Source organism: Pyrus communis, chromosome 11, assembly GCF_041283825.1.
Source record: "Pyrus communis isolate YQ-2024b chromosome 11, ASM4128382v1, whole genome shotgun sequence".
NCBI lineage: Eukaryota > Viridiplantae > Streptophyta > Magnoliopsida > Rosales > Rosaceae > Pyrus > Pyrus communis.
In genome coordinates, this window is record NC_142575.1 from 21,527,534 (window position 1) to 21,547,369 (window position 19,836).

Here is a 19,836-nt window from a genome sequence, read left to right on the forward strand (position 1 = left end):
CGGGGACGTCGGTGAGCACGTCAGGCACTAACAAGTAGCACCACCAAAGAAGTCGACGATGCCAGCACCTGTGGGACTGGAGGACCAACTGGGTCAACCGGACTCACCGGCTTATGGTCCATCTCTGTCGGAGCAGTGGCGGCAGTAATAGGTGTAGTCGTTGGACTAGGTGTAGAAATCATCGCCCTTTAGGTTCTAATGAGCTAAGACATCTACAAAATTGGAAATAAATTTGTTTCATACACAAAGATTTAACTTACCGTACACATGCATAATAATTTCAACTTAAATTTAAAACGAAATTTACGATCCCTAATTCTAAACCTAATTCAAGTTTGGCAGAAACAAAACTTAAAACCGATCTACTATACACAAACTAATCAATTCAGATAGGATATAGACCCAGCAATTATGACTTATAAGAAGAAACTAGCATAAAGGAGTAGTTGGAGGCAAAATCATAGTCTATGAGTGTATGTGTCTGTATGTATGTACGTGCTCTGTGTGTGTGGGTGTGTGTATGTACTCTGTCTATGTGTGTATCCATGTATGCCGATTTTGGGTATGTGTGTGTGTTGATGTATGCTAATTTTCAATGGACTCTATATGTGTGTGTGTGTTGATGTGTGCAAGTTGTGTATGTGCGCTATGTGTGTGTGTGTTATATGTGTATGTACTAAGCAACATAAATACAAACAATTTCCACCATAATTACTTAATAGTTTCATAGGTAGTAATAAGAAAATGGACCATATAAAGTGATTCTCAGTCTCTTTAAACATCCACATTACATATAGAAATCATATGACTATTAGTTAAAAACAGAGCTTGCTAACTGCAATAATTAACAATGCAATATATTTAGAAAAGAGTGAGTAGCAGCAAATAACACTTTCTATCAATTTAGGAGTCAAGACTTTCGAGGGATAAGCATTAGTATCTATGTCCGATTGTATGACTATCTAATTAAAAAACCCCACGGCCGTAATTCTATAACTATCTCTGTTCAATTGTATGACTAACTAATTAAGCTACAGCACTATTTATGTCTTCATGCGTTTGATTTCTTATTTAATTTCCATTATTCCTCAACACACTGAATCACTTTGCATACAGTGTTGGAAGGAAGGAAAATATCTGACAAACAAGTACATCTGGCAATGCACTAATCCTACAACTGTCTCTTGCTTGATGCTTTAACATCGAAGCCATCTACACCCTAACGATTTGAAAACACAGCCAACACGCAATTCTTAAAATTTCACAAATCAGTTCATCTGTATTCTGGTCTAGTTACACAGAAACAGAAGCAGTCAAAATTATGTGATGATTGCATTGAAAATTACACAGAAACAACACTTGCAGCGAAAATTTCGATCGAAACAAGTTGTAAGTTAAAGCTTTGTTTGGTTCCTGAGAAACGATAGGAATATCAAACAAGGAAAATGAGAATCGCAAGTGTGAAACTGTGAACCTAGTTATCAATATTCTTTACAGGTAATCTAGCTATATTTCTATGAAAAAAAAAAAAAAAAAAAAAAAAAACATTACCAATACAGATTTACATCCAGAATAATCAATAAAAACAAAGTACCCTATTTTCTATTCACATTCAATCAAGAGCAAGACAAGGCCCTAAATTTAACCCCACGGTCTTAATTCGAACCCTTTACTTGAAATTAAAACTTTGTTGCCCAAGGTTAAAAAATTGTGGCACAAGTTTTTTAAAATTTCCGTGAAAAAAAAGCGCCCTAATTGAATTTTCAGACTCTTGTGCGACGAATACATATGTTTCGTCGTGCAAATACGCTTTGCACGACAAAATATATGTATTTGTCATGTAGGTGTCTAAAAATTTGATCTTCCCACGTAAAATTAAAACGCTTGCGAGACCAAAAGTTGTTGTGCGTCGTGTAATTATGTTTTAAAATGTTTTTTTTACTTTTTTTTTTTTTTTTATTTTGATTACAATTTATTATAAAATACAAATAAAACAAATTTATTTACAAAGTAATTCACATATATAATGCATTAACTATTTCATGTGTTTTACAACAAAAAAAAAATCGCAAATAAATTGCCTTAATCTTCATCCGAACTATAATAGCTTTCACTTTCATCGCTATCATCATTTTCAGTGTCCCATTCCTCATCATCAATAGGTACGTCACCATCGTCGTTTGTGCACACTAGACCATCGTATCGTGGAAGATTACCGAGGTCAATTGTGATTGACTGAATCGGTACTTCGATTGAAGATACTCCTTCTATCTAAAAGGGTTCTTAGATAAGATTAGTATTTTGAAGTGTTTCCGCACCACTTTCCATCGAAGATTCTAGACGTTGGTCAGCAACATTGTCAATGTCGTCGTCAGTAGGGACTTGTTCTGGTATAGCATACACGTTCTTATGATCCATCTTCTGAACAACTTTCCAACCCCTCCCAGCTTTAGGGTCATCTAGATGCACAATTTGTTTTGCCATGGTTGCTAAGATCTAAGGGTCGTCATTGTACCAAGTTTTGGTAGTGTTCACTGATAGTAATCCATGATCTCTTTTCACACTTCCATGCCTAATTGGGTATGTATCAAACCATTGGCACTTAAATATGACCACTTGGCACTAGTCTTTGTCAAACAATTGCACGACACTTGTTAGTTTTCCATAGAATTCAATGTATGTACTTTTGCCTCCCTCTGGGACATGAACACCACTTTTTTTCGTACACAACTTGCCATCTCATGCACCAGCTAAGAACTTGATGATGTTAACATGGCAACCCGAGTACAATTCAACGCGAATCGGTCCGAACGCCAAGTTATAGAACTCTTCACTGTACGCTAGGGAATTCGATGCTTTCAATTGATTCACCTAATATTAGACAAACATTTAAATTTGTTAGTTCGAGCAAATTAATTGGTACAATATATAAGTCCAATACAAAACACTTCAAACTTACATATTCGAGAAACCGCTGCGGAAACAATTCATAGTGTTTCTTGGCATACAAATGTGAAGGATGTGCCTACTTAATCATATTTTCATGCTTATCTAGGTATGACAATGTTTCATCACAATTGTTGAGTACGAACCAATGTGCTACCTCCATGTTCTTCTTGGAAAACGACTCGCCTCGTATCAGATCACTGAATGGTCGAGCGATTTAGGAAAAAACTGAAGGTTTCTCCTTTCTCACACCCCCGTCATTATTGCGAGGAGGATGATTGAAAGTTGTCTCAACATCCTTTAATTACATTCCACAAAATGTAAGCGCCTCATATGCCACCCAAGCTTTTATAATGGATCATTCGGGCTTTGCTTTGTTTCGTACACTTTTGTTCAAGTCTTCAAGAATCCTGCCAAAATAAAACGATATGATACAAATTTTACTAATATTGATTAATAAAAATGATGAGGAATATATACCTTTCTATTGGATACATCCATCAAAAGTTGATTGGTCCAGCAAGTAATGCCTCATCTAGTAAGTGAACCATCACGTGGATAATACTTGTGAAGAAAGCTGGAGGAAATATCATCTCAAACTTGCATAGAACTTGCACAATGTCATGGCGCAACTAATTAACGTCCATTTTTCGTAACGTTCTTGACGTCAATTACGAAAAAAAAAAACTGGATAACAACATGATTGGTTTCACTACATCGGCTGGCAAAAGATGTCGAATACCCACAAGAAGTAAGTGTTATAGAACCACATGGCAGTCATGACTCTCTAGGCCAGCTAATTTACCCCCGTTAACATTCACACAACACGTGACATTTGAAGCATACCCATCGGGAAACTTTACAAACGATAGAAACATTAAAAGTTCTTTTTTGTCATTCGATTTCATTGTCCCTATTCATGCATAAACCCCATCGTATTCCCATTCGTTCCAAATCAAGACGAGTTTTGATCGTGTCCTTTATCTTGTCCTTAATATCTAGAATTGTGCTAACCAATGTGTCAAATACATTTTTCTCAACATGCATAACATCAAGGTTGTGTCTCAATTGTAGTTTCGACCAATACGGGAGCTCAAAAAACATAAACTTGTGTGTCCAGTTCATATGTGTAGAAGGTCTGGTCCTACTAACATTGGTCCTGAAAGGAGCAAAATCCAAACGGTTAAGCTATTCCAAAATCTAATCATCGGACCATTCTCTGGGTCTGAGGCGATGCTCTTTCTCCTAGTCAAACTCTTTATCCTTCTCTCACCACTCGTGGGCCCAAGGCAACCATCTCCAATGACTAAGGTAACAAACTTTTCCAACGTGCCAACTAGATGTTACGTCTTCCTTGCATATAGGGCATGCCATATAACCCCTAGTGCTCCACCGGGAAACCATTGCATATGTAGGGAAATCATTCACAGTCCACATCACTGCAGCCCGCAAAGTGAACATCTTGCCAGTAAACTTATCGTATGTGCGCACACCGTGTGTCCATACATCTTTTAGCTCATCCGCCAACGGTCATAAGTATACATCGATTAACCTACCAGGATCTTTAGTTATTAATAGAGTCATCATCATGTATTATTTTTTCATACATTTCCATGGCGGCAAATTATATGGAAATACGAAAATCGGCCAAGCCTTGTGGTGTTGGTTTAAAACCCCAAACGGATTAAATCCGTCAGTGGCAAGTCCCAATCTAACGTTCCGAGAATCAGCAGCAAAATCAAGGAACGTTCGATTGAACTCTTTCCATGCCTCTCCATCTGCAAAATGCCTCAAGACATCGTCATCAACCCGTTTTTCCTTATGTCATCTCATGTTCGTGGTAGTATGCGTTGACATATACAACTGTTGCAACTTAGGCTTGGAAGGCAAATAGCTCATGACTTTTTGTGGGGTCTTCGTCGATCTATTCTGAGATGTCATTTTGAACCTCAACTCATTGCGTAAATTTTTTCATAACCCAATCCGAGACCATTCAACACCTTTTAAGCGTTTCTATGGTCTTTCGGCAAACAATTGTCCTTTGGTAGAATTCTCTTGAAAACCCCCAAAAAATAATCAAAACACTGGTTCAACATACGATACTTTATTTTCCCATGCATCAGTTCCACAATAGTTATGAGAACAGAAAATCCATCACACCCCAGGTATAACTCTTGGTTGGCATTTTTTAATAATTTGTCATATTCTTTGAATGCTCCCTTATCCATTGGTGTTGGCACATCATCTTCCACTTCCTGATTGGTATTTGTCAACGCAAATGGAAAAACATCATTTAAGATTTCCATGACTTGTTCATTAGGATCCATATTTGGTTCAACATTGCCCACTATTGTCATGTTTGAAGACGAAGCATTGTGTAATTGTTCCCCGTGATGGTTCCAAATATTATAGGTCTCTACCATTCCATTCCTTACTAAATGAAATCGAACATTTTCAAAAGTTTCCCTTAACGTGTTGTTACACCTCCTACAAGGACATCGGATTCTAGTTGCACCCGGGTTGTGTGTACGTGCAAAGTCAATAAAATCCTCGATTCCGTTCAAGTATTCGTTGGTGCATCTGTTCGGGTTATGCATCCATGTTCTGTCCATCATTCCTGCAACCACAATAATAGTACAATAATCACAACAACTTTTACATGATATTCTCACTTTATACCTCCAATAAGGGCCTTATCTTATTCGGGAATGCAAATTATGTCACGTAATTTACAGCTACTTCGGATTAGATTTCGATGTGGAGAAATTTTGGCAGCATCTCTGTACAGTTCTTCAAGTGCATAACATAGATATGAAATACCTATGTGCCATCCGAAGAACGTATGGAGATGACACCGAAATTCCCACGACCGAAACCTAATCCTTTAACCGTAAACTATGCAGCATAACTTTGCATTCCCAAACTGTCCAAATAATGGGACAATTCAAGAATTAATTAGACCACAGTCATGCTTTTGCATCCATGCGTGACATCCAATTAATCCTCAAATGGGAAACTAAGTTTTACTATAAAAAAAAACCAAGTACAAAGTTAATTTCAATTAACTCCATACATCGCGACACATATTTGTACATCACGTACAAATTTGTACATATACAATTCAACATTATACATAATTATAACATAAAAATTAATATAATTTAACAACTTAATATAAACAAATTTAACAACATAATTTCAACATACTTTAACTAATTCATATTTTCTTTAAATAAAACAAAAAAATATCTTCCAAATCGTTATCCACCGAGCGCTAGTCACACACAATATTCCTATACACAACAAATTTTATGGTGTTAGTATGAATTGGGATTGATAATTTTAAATGAAAATAACAAAAACCCTTACCAAACACAACAAAATACCTTGATCAACCTAGAGATTTAGATGAATGAAGTTTTAAAGGAAGAAATTGAGAGAAAATTAGACCGACGGATCCCTAATTAAAGAAAACAGATGGTATAATTTGCAGGGGAGAAAACTACAGTTTTCTCCCTCTGCAACTTATAATGTCAGGTTATAAAGATCACTTTTGGGACAACCACTTTGCACGACGAACATATAATTTGTCGCGCAAGTTCCCTTAGCAGAACAAAAATTTTATGTTCGTTGTGCAAGTGTCTTTTTTTTTCATTATTTTCTTTTTCATTTTATTTATACTTTAATATAATCCATTTGCGTGACGAATACTAGGTTCGTCATGCCAGTTGCATTATTTATTTATTTTCTTCATTTTTTCCTTTTTATTTCTTATTAATGTAAATTTTTTTTAATATCCAATTCAAATTATCAAACCAACTTATATATTACCAAAATATTTATTAAAACTAATTTATTAACTAAAATATGTTGTAGCCTATTTTATTTGACAAAGATGAGAGGACTGGCGCCAAGGAGAAGAGAGAGTGAGAGATGTGTTTGTAGAATTGTAGGGGAATATGTGTGTTATCCCTCCTACATAGTGCCTTTATTTATAGTAGTAAAAGGAGAGAAGAAATTCCTTCATCCCCAAGGAATACAATATGTAATAGCAAAGGATAACTAGAATCCAATCTAATCTAGGATTTACACAATCACACTTAAACTAGGAAAGTTTACAACACTCCGCCTTGAGTGTGTAAATACTCAAGGTATATTTAGCATCATGCAGAAGTTGAGGAAGTCGACTTGTTAGCACTGATTCTAAGGAACAACGCTTATTCTCAATAAGATAAGAACTGTATAAGTAAATGAGTCTCACTAAGAAACCCTAAGGCTATGGCAAAAACCCGAGTAGGGACAAAATCCGAAGTCCAAGGAAAAATGCATGAGAAATGCAAAGTCAAAAGAAACGTCTATGGGACGTCATCAAGGATATGACTAGCCCAAGATGGGTGCCTCGTTAAAACCTAGTTCGGTAGCAAAAACTCAGTAGGAAAAATGCTCTTAATCGTAGGGAAAAAAAGTACATTTAGATCAAGCAAGTATCTTCAGAATGCTCTCCTTGAGTTTGACAAAGTTTTAAAGAGAAATAGCAATGTTACAACTCAGAAAGTTTATGCATATTAATTCCATGAACAAGCTTCTGAAACATCATCTTTAGAGTGATTTGGTGCAGAGGTCGGCCAGATTGTCTTGTGAACAGATTTGCGTGACTTCAATCTTCTAATGTTCTTGTTGATGTGAAATGAAAAGCTTCGGTGCAATGTGCTTGGTGTTGTCTCCTTTGATGTAACCTTCTTGAGCTATTCGATGCATGCTGCGTTGTCTTCAAAGATTGTCATCGGGACATCAACGACGGGATAAAGATCGCAGAAGCTATGAATATGGCCTACTACTGCTCTCAACCAAAAGCATTCATGAGTTGCTTAATGTAAGGTGAGAATTTCAGCATGGTTAGAAGAAGTGGCAACTAAGGTCTGTTTAGTTGACCTTCAAGAGATTGCGGTGCCTCCAATGGTAAAGAGATAACCCGTTTAAGAACGCGCCTTATGTGGATCAGATAAGTATCTTTCGTCGACATAACCAACAAGGCGAGAATCGACTCGAGAAGCAAAGGGTGCGGCATTACTCGAGGATCCATAAGGATAGAACAAGCCCAAATCTGTAGTACCCTTAACGTAATAGAAGATATCTTTCATGCCAGTCCAGTGTTTGCATGTTGGTGCATTACTGTATCTTGCCAAAAAATTAACAACGAAGGAGATGTTAGCTCTAGTGAATTAAGCTAAGTACAGTAAAGCGCCTATCGCAGTTAGATAAGGAACTTCAGGCTCCAAAATCTCTTCATCATCCTCCTTTGGACGGAAGGGATCTCATTTTGCATCTAGCGATCAAACGACCATAGGAGTACTCGAAGGCTTCGCTTTATCCTCATTAATACGGCGCAACACCTTTTGGGTGTAGTTCGATTGATGTACTAGAATTCCATCCAAATAATGCTATATCTCGAGACCGAGACAATATCGAGTCTTACCTAGATCTTTTCATCTCAAATTCTGACTTCAGGTGCACGGCAATTCTGGCGAACTCTTCAAAAAGTTTCGATAAGGTTCATGTCATTGACATATATTGCAACAATCGTAAATCTGGAATATGACTTCTTAATGAACACATAAGGGCATAGCTCATTGTTCACATATCCCTGACTAGTCAAATACTCACTCAGACAGTTATACCACATTCTTCCAAATTGTTTTAAATCGTAGAGTGAACGCCTCAGCCAAATTGAGAGCGTGTTCCGGGGTTTGGAAATATTTGAACCAGTCAGTGTAAGTCCTTCGAGAACTTTCATGTAAATTTCCATATCAAGATCCCTATAGAGATACACAGTTACTACGTCCATCAGTTGCATACTCAGTTTTTCAGAAACTACCAAACTGATAAGGTAGCAAAAAGTAATCACTTCCATAACGGGTGAATAAGTTTCGTCATAGTCAATCCCGGGGCGTTGTGAGAAACCTTGTAATGCACAATTTTGTTCTTCTGATTACGCTTCCGAACGAAAACTTACTTGTAGCCAACGGGCTTCATATGTAGAGGAGTAGGAGCTACAGGTCCAAACACCTTATGTTTCGCAAGCGATTCGACTTTAACTTGGATTGCTTGTTTCTAGTTTGACCAATAAGTTCTATATCGACATTCATCAACGGAACATGATTCAATGTTATCGCTTAACATTATCTCAGTAGCTACTGCAAATGCTAAGGCATCGTCGACAATCATCTCATCTCTATGCCACACATTATTTAACCTAGCATAATAGACCAAAATCTCACGACGAGATGAGGATTTGTCTCTTCAAGGACACTTCCATAATCTAGAATTTTCTCATGAGTTGTATAGAATGAGTAAGCAATAGTCGGATTCATGGTAGGTTCTTCAGGACCTTGTGTCGTGGATTTCCTCTTCCAAGGGTGTGAATCATTTAAACCAAAAGGTCTGCTATGCTTTTGTATAGGGGCAGATGATTGGCTAGCCGCAAATGTACGTGGATCACCAAGATTGGTGTCTCGGGCTTCCAGGAGGGAAGTCCGTCGTACATTTGGTACATCTATCTTTGCAAGTGTATTCACGGCTGGAATATGTGATCTTGTCACGCACGCTAGATCAATGAAAGAATCTGGCATGCTCTAAGCTATGCTCTGGAGATCTAATATACGCTGCACTTCAGTTTCAGACTGAGCGGTGCAGGGATCTAAATGAGACAAAGTAGGAGTCGTCCATGATAATTCGCGTCGTTCTTGAAGAACATTGACGTTCTTATCTCCCACTAATAGTGGGAAGATTGTCTCATAGAAGTGACAATCTGCGAAACGAGTGGTAAACATATTGCCTGTCAAAGGTTCTAAGTAATGAATAATCGAAGGAAAATCATATCTGACATAGATTCTCATCCTTCGTTGAGGCCCCATTTTTGTCCATAAAGGCGGCGAGATCGGCACATATACCGCACCAAAAATGTGCAGATGTGATATGTCGGGTTTATATCCAGTAACCAACTAAAGGGCACTAAATGGTTGTGTCGCAACAGGCCTCAGGCAAACCAACTTCGCTATGTGCAATATTGCATCGCCCCAAGCAGCGATTGGGATCTTGGTACGTATAACCAACGATCGAGCAATCATTTGTAAGCGATTAATGAAAACCTCTGCCAAGCCATTCTGAGTGTGAACATGGGGTAAGGAATGTTCAACTCCAACCCCAGCCGACATGCAATAATCATCAAAAGTTTTAGATGTGAATTCTCCAGCATTATCTAATCAAATAGATTTGATCGGATAATCAAGGTGGTGAGCCTTAAGCTTGATAACCTGAGCCAACAGTTTGGAGAATGCAGTGTTCCTTATGGACAACAAGCACACATGTGACCAACGTGTGGAAGTGTCAACCAAAACCATAAAGTATTTAAATGGTTCGCAGGGAGGGTGAATTGGTCCATAAATGTCCCAGTGAATCCGTTGTGGAAAAATAGGAGGATTTGAACGAATCTTTTCATAAGAAGGCTTAGTAATAAGCTTTCCTATTGAACATGTTTGACATACGATTCCTTGGATCGAACCTAAACTTCAGGTTAATGGATGCATGTGTGATGATTTGAGGATACGACGCATCGCTATTCGTCCAAGATGTCCCAAATGATCATGCCAAAGTGTAATTTCGTGCACAGTCCCAGTATTAGGGTCGGCCACATAGTGGCATTCTATGGGGCGTATGGTCGTAGTATACAGACCATTTGGGATACGCTCCATCTTCTTTAGAATACGCTTCTAGCCATATTCATAGGAAGTTATGCACAAAAATTCAACTCTGTTTTCTATGTGGGTTTCAGCGTGGTAATTGTTATCTTTAATGCCCTTGAAACTTAACAATGTTCTTCCGGAACGTGGAGAATACAGTGCCTCAGAAATGGTCAAGATTGTACCATTGGACAACATTATACGTGCCTTACCGTATCCTTCTATCAAGTTGGATGGGCCTGAGAGGGTTGTCAGAGGTGTATTCTTAGGTATGAAGTTAGTGAAATAGATGGGGTTCATACAAAACTATGTGCATGGTTACATTATCTGCCGGACAACCAACTTCCCCACCAGTCATACCTAGAATGAAAAATTAGTTTCAATCGGTCGCATGCATAAAAGTTCTAAAAATAAATATCAATTCAAAATAATTTCATTTATTCAAGCATGGTAATTAATTAAAACTTAATATCCAAAATCAAATAATCCAAAAATAAAGGAAAATTGTTGAAAAATCAACCAAAAACAAAGGAGGAGTCGGCCACTAGGTGGAATTCGGCCCCATTGTGCAATTTTAACTAACTAAAATTGTTTTATGTCTAAGATTCTAATCTTCCATAGGAGTGGTATCCTCTTGAAAGTCAGAAACCTTCATCTTTGTGGTCCCCGGTTCGTCCACTTACACAAAGTTTGATTCAAACTTCTTATGATGAGAATAATATTCAGCTATAACCTTCTTGGGAGCTCGAAAAACACAGGACCAATTATCCTTTGAATCACAACGATAGCACATATCCGCATCTATGTTTTCAGGTGCTTTGCCCTTATTCTCGAAGTTTGGGGCCTTGGGAGCAAGATTAAAGCACTTCTAGGCTTTGTTTCCTCCCTTTGATGGGCCTTGACTCTGTTGACCTTCACGGGGTGTCTTATGGCCTCCCCTAGCAAGCCTCTTTTGGTGTTTTGGGCGTTCGTTTATGCTATAATGTGTTTCAGGCACAGTAGTAGCCCCAGTAGGTCGAGCTTGTTGATTCTTCATCAACAGCTAGTTCTGTTTTTTCAGCGAGAAGTAAAACAGAGATCAAATCTGAGAACTTAGTGAACTTTTGAGCTCTATATTATTGTTGCAAGACAATATTAGAAGCAGAAAATGTCGAATAGGTCTTCTCCATGAGATCCTCTTCGATCAAAGTTTCATTACAAAACTTGAGAAGCGATTGGATTTGACAAACTTCAGAATTATATTCATTCACAGACTTAAAGTCTTGGAAGTGCAAATGCTGCCAATCATGTCTTGCTTCAGGCAAGAATATGTCCTTTTGGTGATCAAAACAATCAGCCAAAGCGAGCCATAGTGCATGTGGATCCTCCTCATCAAGGTATTAAGGTGTCATGGATATGTCTTCGGATGAAGATCATAGCAGTGGTTTTTTCAGCTTCATCAACAGGGTTGTCCGTTTCTTCTTCAATGGCGGGATGCAAGTTCTTTGCAATGAGATGGAGCTTTACATCTTGGACCTGTTTGAGGTAGTTCTTTCTAGAGACCTCTAAAGCAGTGAAGTCGAGTTTGTTCAAATTTGACATGTTCCCATCACAAAATAGATGGACAAGATGTGGTGAGTGTAATGGACAAAAATCAATCCATTCCCATAGAAGTAGAACATACAGGTTCTAATAGACATGTATTGGTTTAATTTTGCATGAAAAAACTTCGGGTTTTCATGGGTGATGTTTTTAAAGAAAACTTCAGGTTTTCAAACAAGGCATGTTTATAAGAAACTTCAGGTTTCAAAATAATTTTGAACTTCAGGTTCATATGTTCATGCAGGCAAACATAAATATACACAAAAATATGCAACAAAAATATGCAAATAGAACTTCAGTTCTACAATTATAATTGAATTAATTATTTGGACTTCGGGCCAAATTAAAAGTGTGGGTGAAAAAATATAAAACACAAATTATTTTAAAACATTAAACAATCAAAGCTCGGGGCCCAAAAAGATAGGCCAAAGCCCACGCGTCGGCAGAGCAATTTTAGTCTGTGTGATCCAGGCCCAAAAATTAGGCTGGGGTGTCTCGAGATGGGACTGCAGGCCCATGGGGAGAGGAAAAAAAACATCGGGCCGTTGAAAGCGAGCCCCTAAAAAAAGAATGCACACGGCCCGCTTTAGGCAAGCCTAAAAATTTTGTTTTTTTTTCTTTTTCACATAGGCTAGAGGAAACGATTGGGCTTAAAAAGGGTGGCCTAGACGAGAAGTCCAGATTCGAAGAAGGAGCCCATAAAAGGGTATGATTCGGTGTGGCACAGCTTATAGGACACTATAACCCTCGGGCTGGTGTCACATTTTGGGCCAGATTTCAGGTTATGGGCTGCAATCTGGGAGCCTAGATTGTTATATCACACTAATGGGTTTCAAAGAAAAAAACGCCAAAGCCTAAGGGGCTGGTGTGCAGTTCGAATGCAGTTGAGCCCTAAGTGGACTCGGGTCAGAGCCAAAACATCCCAGCGTTTGCTGGGTGAAGTCGCTGGAGCGCGGCCATTTTTGGTGGCCATGTTCTGGGTGAATATTGGTCGATGGAAGCACAGGTTCGAACTAGAACCCTATATTGAACTGAGAAATTTTGATTTCTCAATGTTTGGGTGTAAAAAACCATAGGGATTTCGAATCGAAATCCTTGAATACCTAATGAAATTCGATAGGAATTTCAATGAATATCATCAGGGACGATGAATTTGTCCCAAAAATCACAACTTCAGGTCATAGTTTTCAATGGAAGTCGGCGGTGGTGCCGTGACTCATCTGCGGGCGAGTGGGGTTTTGGGGACGATGCCATCAACAACGACGTTCTGGTTTTCATGAAGAGATAGCTACTGGCTCTTCTTAGCTGGTAGCTTGGCTCGGCTCAGCCACACAAGTTGCAGGCCTAAGCGAATCGAGGTCCTGGGTTCGAATAACCCTAACGCTGCCTTTTCCGATTTTTTTTTTTTTCAGTTCAATTTAATTCTATGCATATTCAATTCAAATATTTTTAATGCATGTACATATATTTGATGCAATTCAAGGCAAATATCAAATTCACATAATTCAACAATTATGAACATAATGCATACACAATTTATGTAGAATCTAAAATTCGAAAAACATAAATTTGGATCATGCATTATGATGAATGTTCATGCTATCAGGACTACAAAAATATCGAGATAAAAACCATTGTTTTGAAAGAACCTGATTGAGTGATGATATGGATGAACTGGTTTGATGTAGAAAAATTCTTCAACATTAGATTCCTAAGCGCAGTGGTAGAAGCGTGTTGATAACGTGTTGTAGCCTATTTTATCTGACAAAGGTAAAAGGGCAGGCGGCAAGGAGAAGAGAGAGTGAGAGATGTGTTTGTAAAATTGTAGGGGAATGTGTGTGTTATCCCTCCCACATAGTGCCTTTATTTATAGTAGTAAAAGGAGAGAAGAAATTCCTTCATCACAAAGGAATACAATATATAATTGGAAAGGATAACTAGAATCCAATATAATCTAGGATTTACACAATCACACTTAAACTAGGAAAGTTAACAACAAAATATATATTATAACTAATGTAAACTTTAAGCCTTCCATGCATGTAACAGAAATTTTTAAATAAACTCCAACATAACGTTGAAATAAATTTTATTTCATAAAAAATAAAAAATAAAATCAAATTAGGTCACTCTTCCTCTACGTCATCAGTAGGTGCATCGATAGTGGCATTATTAACTTGTGCACAATCTGCAGTCCATTGTACATCGAACTTCCACTTCCGAAACTTCTTCTTGAAAAGGTCGTCCACATACATCCGCTGCTTCTCATCAGTTTCATCAACATCCCAAACAACCTATAATGGCAACAAAATTAAATTAAATATCGCAAACAAATTTTATTTAAACAAAAACAATTACACATTCTATAATATAAACTTACCGATAACTGCTGCACCATCGAGTTCTTCACGTCCACAAACACCATTTTCTAAGAGTTAAACTCAATAGAACATTTCTCTCGCACCAATCCCCCTATATCGTAAATAAGTTCAGCGTATGCTTCAGCCGAACTTTTGTCAACAAATGAGGGCAAACGCTTACGCCGATATGTCTCTAATGTCACCACAGCTTTCTTCATTTTTTTTCCTACCACAAAAATTTTAACGTAATATAGCCTATTAAAACAATAATTTCAACCATATCAAATGTAAAACAATTAAGTCAACAATAATTTATTTTTACCTTTTCCATCACTAGAGCCTTCTCCATCCCAACCTTTCGTTGACTCTAAAACTGAATCAGCCATTGTTTGATACAAAACCTTTGCAAAATAGGGTTCTGAAATCGTGTTTATATATAACTCCACACACTTTGCTCGACAAACTCTTGGTCGCGCAAGGTCCTCATAACTGCCAGCTATAAATGTTAGCGTTTAATGATTGGCTGACTAGTTAGACTGCGTTCAAAACCATTTGCGCAACGAATGGCTCTTAGTCGCGCAAAGTGATCTTGCACGATGAATGGCTCTTAATCGCGCAAAGATTATGCGACGCGTACTACTGTTCATCGCGCAAACATCAAAAGACAAAAAAAAAAAAAAAAAACCTTTCCTCATAATAATTAAAACCTTAAATCATTACAAACAAATATTCAGTTATAATATTTATTCTACAAATAATTAAAACCTTAAATAAATTGATTTAATCCATTCAATTATTTAAAAACCCAAACAGGAATTAAAGCCTAATTAAATCCAAATACATAACTTATAAAAAAAAATAAAAAAAAATAAAAAAACCTTAAATTTAAATATTGTCATACTAAACATAAAAATTAAAACTGCTACTTCGATGGTCCTCCATTCCGTTGGACTTCATAACGCCACCTATTGTAACCTCCCTCCAACGCATCCTCCATCAACTTCATCAACTGTTCATTCATATCATCATTAATAGTATACTTACACTGTTACACATATATGCGAATAATTAATTCCAACATATAATAAAAATTTTCACAAAATTACTTATTGATCCATCAACAATATACTTACTAATAATTCTTCCATCACCGCCTTCTTCGCATTCTCGGGCACATCTTTCCAAGAACGCCACTCAGCAGTAGAACAATTGTTCCCCATGGCTACAGCAATCGCATGCGCAAACTGAAAATGCTGCCTCAAATCATTCAGGTTGACCTCGGTCACACTCTGATCCTTGTTTTTATCCTCCATCTCACCACGAACAGAATTGTGGTGAATAAGGAGAATAGAATTGTGAAGAATAAGGACAATAGAAGCGCTTATTTATAGGAAAGTTAGTGCCTATTCGTCGCTCAAACATCTGTACTAAATGCGGTATTGATTCCTCTAATTCACTTGCAGTTAATTCAGGACCTTGCGCGATGAATCCTCTGTCGCGCAAAGTCCATATTCGTCGTACAAGGTCCATTTTTTGTTGCATAAGATTCTCACACCAAAATAATCACTCGTGCGTTTTTCTTCTTGACTTTGTGCGACGACAAGGCTTGTTCGTCGCGTTAAGTGTTCTTGCGCGATGAATACTTTTGTCGAGCAAAAATTTTTTTTTTTTTCTTTCCTATCTCTTTTGCGCGACAACACTTTGTTTTTGTTGCACAAGCTATTTTTTCTACTAGTGATGTCATTTACGTGTCATGTTAATGTGTTGTGTAAGAAATTGCCAAGTCTACTTCTGTCACCCTTCTAATCACCCTTTTGTTCTCATATAGAGCCTCGATAGGCAGCAGCGTGCTTGCTCTTTCCAGATCATCTCCAAACTCTGCCGGAATAAATCTCTGATTTCACAGTCCCAACATGTTTATATTGAACGTAGTTAGACATGAACATATATGTAAATGAACTTGACTGAGTAATGTAGCAAAGAATATTCACATAATCAGTGATTCAAATTTACAGTCACCGCTAAAGAACATTTCTCAAATATATTTTCCCCTTTATATTACCAGCATCTTTGATGGCGTTGATAATTTTTAACTGTTGAAGATGCTGAGGTACAAGCAGCGTAGATACTACAACGTCAACTTGTCGAAGCACTGCGACTAGCTTTTCGTTTTCATCGAGTTCACCCTGTTCAGTTCACACCATATCAAATTGGTTCTAACAGGTAATGCACCTCCTAAGTATTGAATTGAGTAACTGAGAAATGAGAGGTTAATTAGCATTAGTGTCTATATAATTAATTACTTGGAAGATGGTGAGTCCCATGGCTTCATATTCTTTGTGCAGCTCAAGCTTGGAAGGGTCAGTGTTGGGTTTGATTGGTCGGGCGTAGCCATAAGTTGGATGGCCCAAAGAAACACTTGCTTTCACCATGTACTTGCCTAGATAAACTGTGGCTCCAAATATCAGTATCTTGCTCTTCTCACAAGCCATGGCTTTCTTCAATAATATTGTTCTTCTAAGCAAGGGCTATTGTGTTTAATATAGGGAAAAGGAGTGCATGATGAAGATGGGACAAAAATTATGCAATGCTCTAGAGTATAGGATATTTGAGCGTTTAAACCGTTGCATCTTGGTTTTTGTGTTTTTATCAAAGATCTTACAATAAAAAGATTTAGAGTATCCGATACTGTTGAAATATCCCACATCAACTATATCTATGAGAAAAGAAGTATTTAAATATTATAACTCCACTCCAAAAACCCAAGCCTTGTAAGATCCTGTATTTTTAGAATTTATTATGGATATTATTTTTCTAACTAGGAAGAACCACCAAAGTGGACGTATTATGCAAGTAATTATGCACATTGACACTATTTATCTTTACGATTAAGCTTTGAGTTGAGAGGATTAAAGGTGGGAGGTGGCAGTTTGTGGTGGAAGATATTGTTGAATATGATGGACTTAGCCATGTCAGCATTGAGTGCCATGTCAGCAAAGGCTGTTAAGAAGTTTTTAGCAGTTTGTTAGAAGTCTGTTTTGTTAGTTAGAACTATTGGCGTGGCTGCTAAGTCTCCACAGCTCTATATAACAAACTCAGCCCTGTAAATATAACTCAATCAAGATTTATCAATACAAAAGATCACATTTTGTTCATCTGTTTTCTCTCATCTGTTCTTAAGATTTCCTCTGAATTTGTTTGATTTCTGCATAATTGTAGAATGGTTATCAGATATTGCATTAATTAATTAGGGAGATAAGTTGAGTTGGAATACTCTAGAATAAGAATACGTGGGCTGTAGAGACATGACTAGGAAAACAAATAGTGGGAGGTGGCTTAAATGTTTCATGCAGACTAGTATGTTTGTAATTCCAGCAAACTTGGAGATCCACCTAAGGTTTGACGTGTCATGACTTGGTCCTTAGCTATCTAAATTAAGGTGCAGCGCTTGTAAGCACTTTTGCATTTGAGGTGTGGCAGGTGCAGGTTAAATCTTTTGAGTTGCTATTGACACATCTTGCATCAACTAGGTGACTAAGCCAATAGGTGTTGCATGCATAGTATTAGTTCTCCTCATCTTTACATGCCTGAGCTTATAGAAGAACTAGATAGGTCCACGGTTTCATCCTTGCCGTCACTCCATCCAATCAAAATAGGTTGGTAGCCGCCTCTGTTTGGTATAAATAGGAGCTTTACTTCGTTGTTTGTGGAGTTTGAAAAATAAGGCAGCATGCAATAAGAGTTCACCTAGATTATATATGTATATATGTATGCGCGCGCGCTTAGGTGCGTTTTCCCAAATAGGAGCTTTACTTCATTGTTTACTTAGCGGTCCGTTTTCCTAAATTCTATTGTTTTAGTAGCTTTTTACTAATTGGTTTTTTAATGTGCTTAAGTGTGTTTGTTAGTGGCAATTCCATCCTCCCTAACTTGAACGGTTCTTCAATTATGGAGTATATGTGAGCGGATCTCTTCCTAAATGCATGATTTTAATATTAGGAATGCATACATGAAAAGCATGATTTCATGATTTACGTTTTATGAAACGTTTATGAATTATTGAATTTACGTTCATTGAAATATTTACAGATATGCTTATGAATATGGTTTATGATGATCTTTTGAGTTAGAATGCTCCTATGGATTTAAGATATGATGCTTTGAGCTTTTAAGCTCCAATGATATGATATGAAAGTTTTTATTTATGTTTTCTGTGCTTACTTAGTGGGTAATTATACAACACATACACCCAACACGAGTGCGTACCTATCTATGGCCATATGACCAAGTTTACGCGTATTGAGGTACCTTATGATTATACTCCCAACTTCAGTAGTCAATGCTAGTGTCGGTGTGATATGTTTTATTTCTTCTCAGGCACAACCCAGAGTCGTACAGCTTCACCTTCAAGCAATGGACCATATTTCTTCACTGGCGTAACCCAGTGTTGTACAGCTTTCATTTCTTCTCTGGCAAAACCCAGAGTCGTACAACTTCACCTTCCGGTAGTGGACCATATTTCTTCACTGACGTAACCTAGTGTTGTATAGCTTCACCTTAGGGTGATGGATTCGCCTTTGGGCGGCTATGATACCACTAATAAGTACACTATGATATATGTTTTACAAAGGTTTTATGGCATGCTAGAGTTTTCTGAAAAACCTACTATGGAGTATTATATTGTGTTCTCAAAACTAGGGGTTAGTATGTTCAAAAAAAAGCGGTTTACTTATTGTTATTATAAACTTTAGTCCACTCACTCTTTGTTTTGCTCCCCCTTTAGGAGTTCGAAACGAGGTGTACAATCCCGGCATTAAGGCATCCTGTATTGGTAGCTTCGAATCCTCCTCTCTATGTAGGACCTCTTTCTTTGTAATCATACATTTTTATAATATCCCTTCCATTGTATTCTTGATTAGTGGTATGCTCTGAACATGTTCATGCATTCCCATATTTTTAATATTTAACGTTACATATTTCTATTTTTGTTTGTTCTTTTCAGCATAAATTGCATGCTTGTTTTACATGTTCATAGCATAAGCATGTTAGGATGGCTTTCGTCACCCTTGGATGTCAACCAACACGTGTCCATCTTGGTGTCTTGATGACACCGGAATACGCATGTCACTAACTGGTAAGCTAGAGTCATAAAAAATTAGGCACATTATGTCCCATCAATTTTATGTAAAAACTAAAAACTAGTTATTTGA

At 37.5% G+C, this 19,836-nt stretch overlaps 1 protein-coding gene across 1 annotated transcript in view; it reads right to left on the reverse strand.

The window, feature by feature from the left end:
* The window catches only part of LOC137742946 (isoeugenol synthase 1-like), a 28,323-nt gene that overhangs the window by 5,910 nt on the left and 2,577 nt on the right, over positions 1-19,836 (reverse strand). Inside the window, exons 2-4 of the mRNA XM_068482882.2 lie at positions 16,930-17,106; positions 16,657-16,812; positions 16,416-16,520 (exon numbers count right to left, since the gene is read on the reverse strand). Coding sequence (XP_068338983.2) covers positions 16,416-16,520; positions 16,657-16,812; positions 16,930-17,106 — 438 coding nt within the window. The remainder of the gene's footprint in view (positions 1-16,415; positions 16,521-16,656; positions 16,813-16,929; positions 17,107-19,836) is intronic.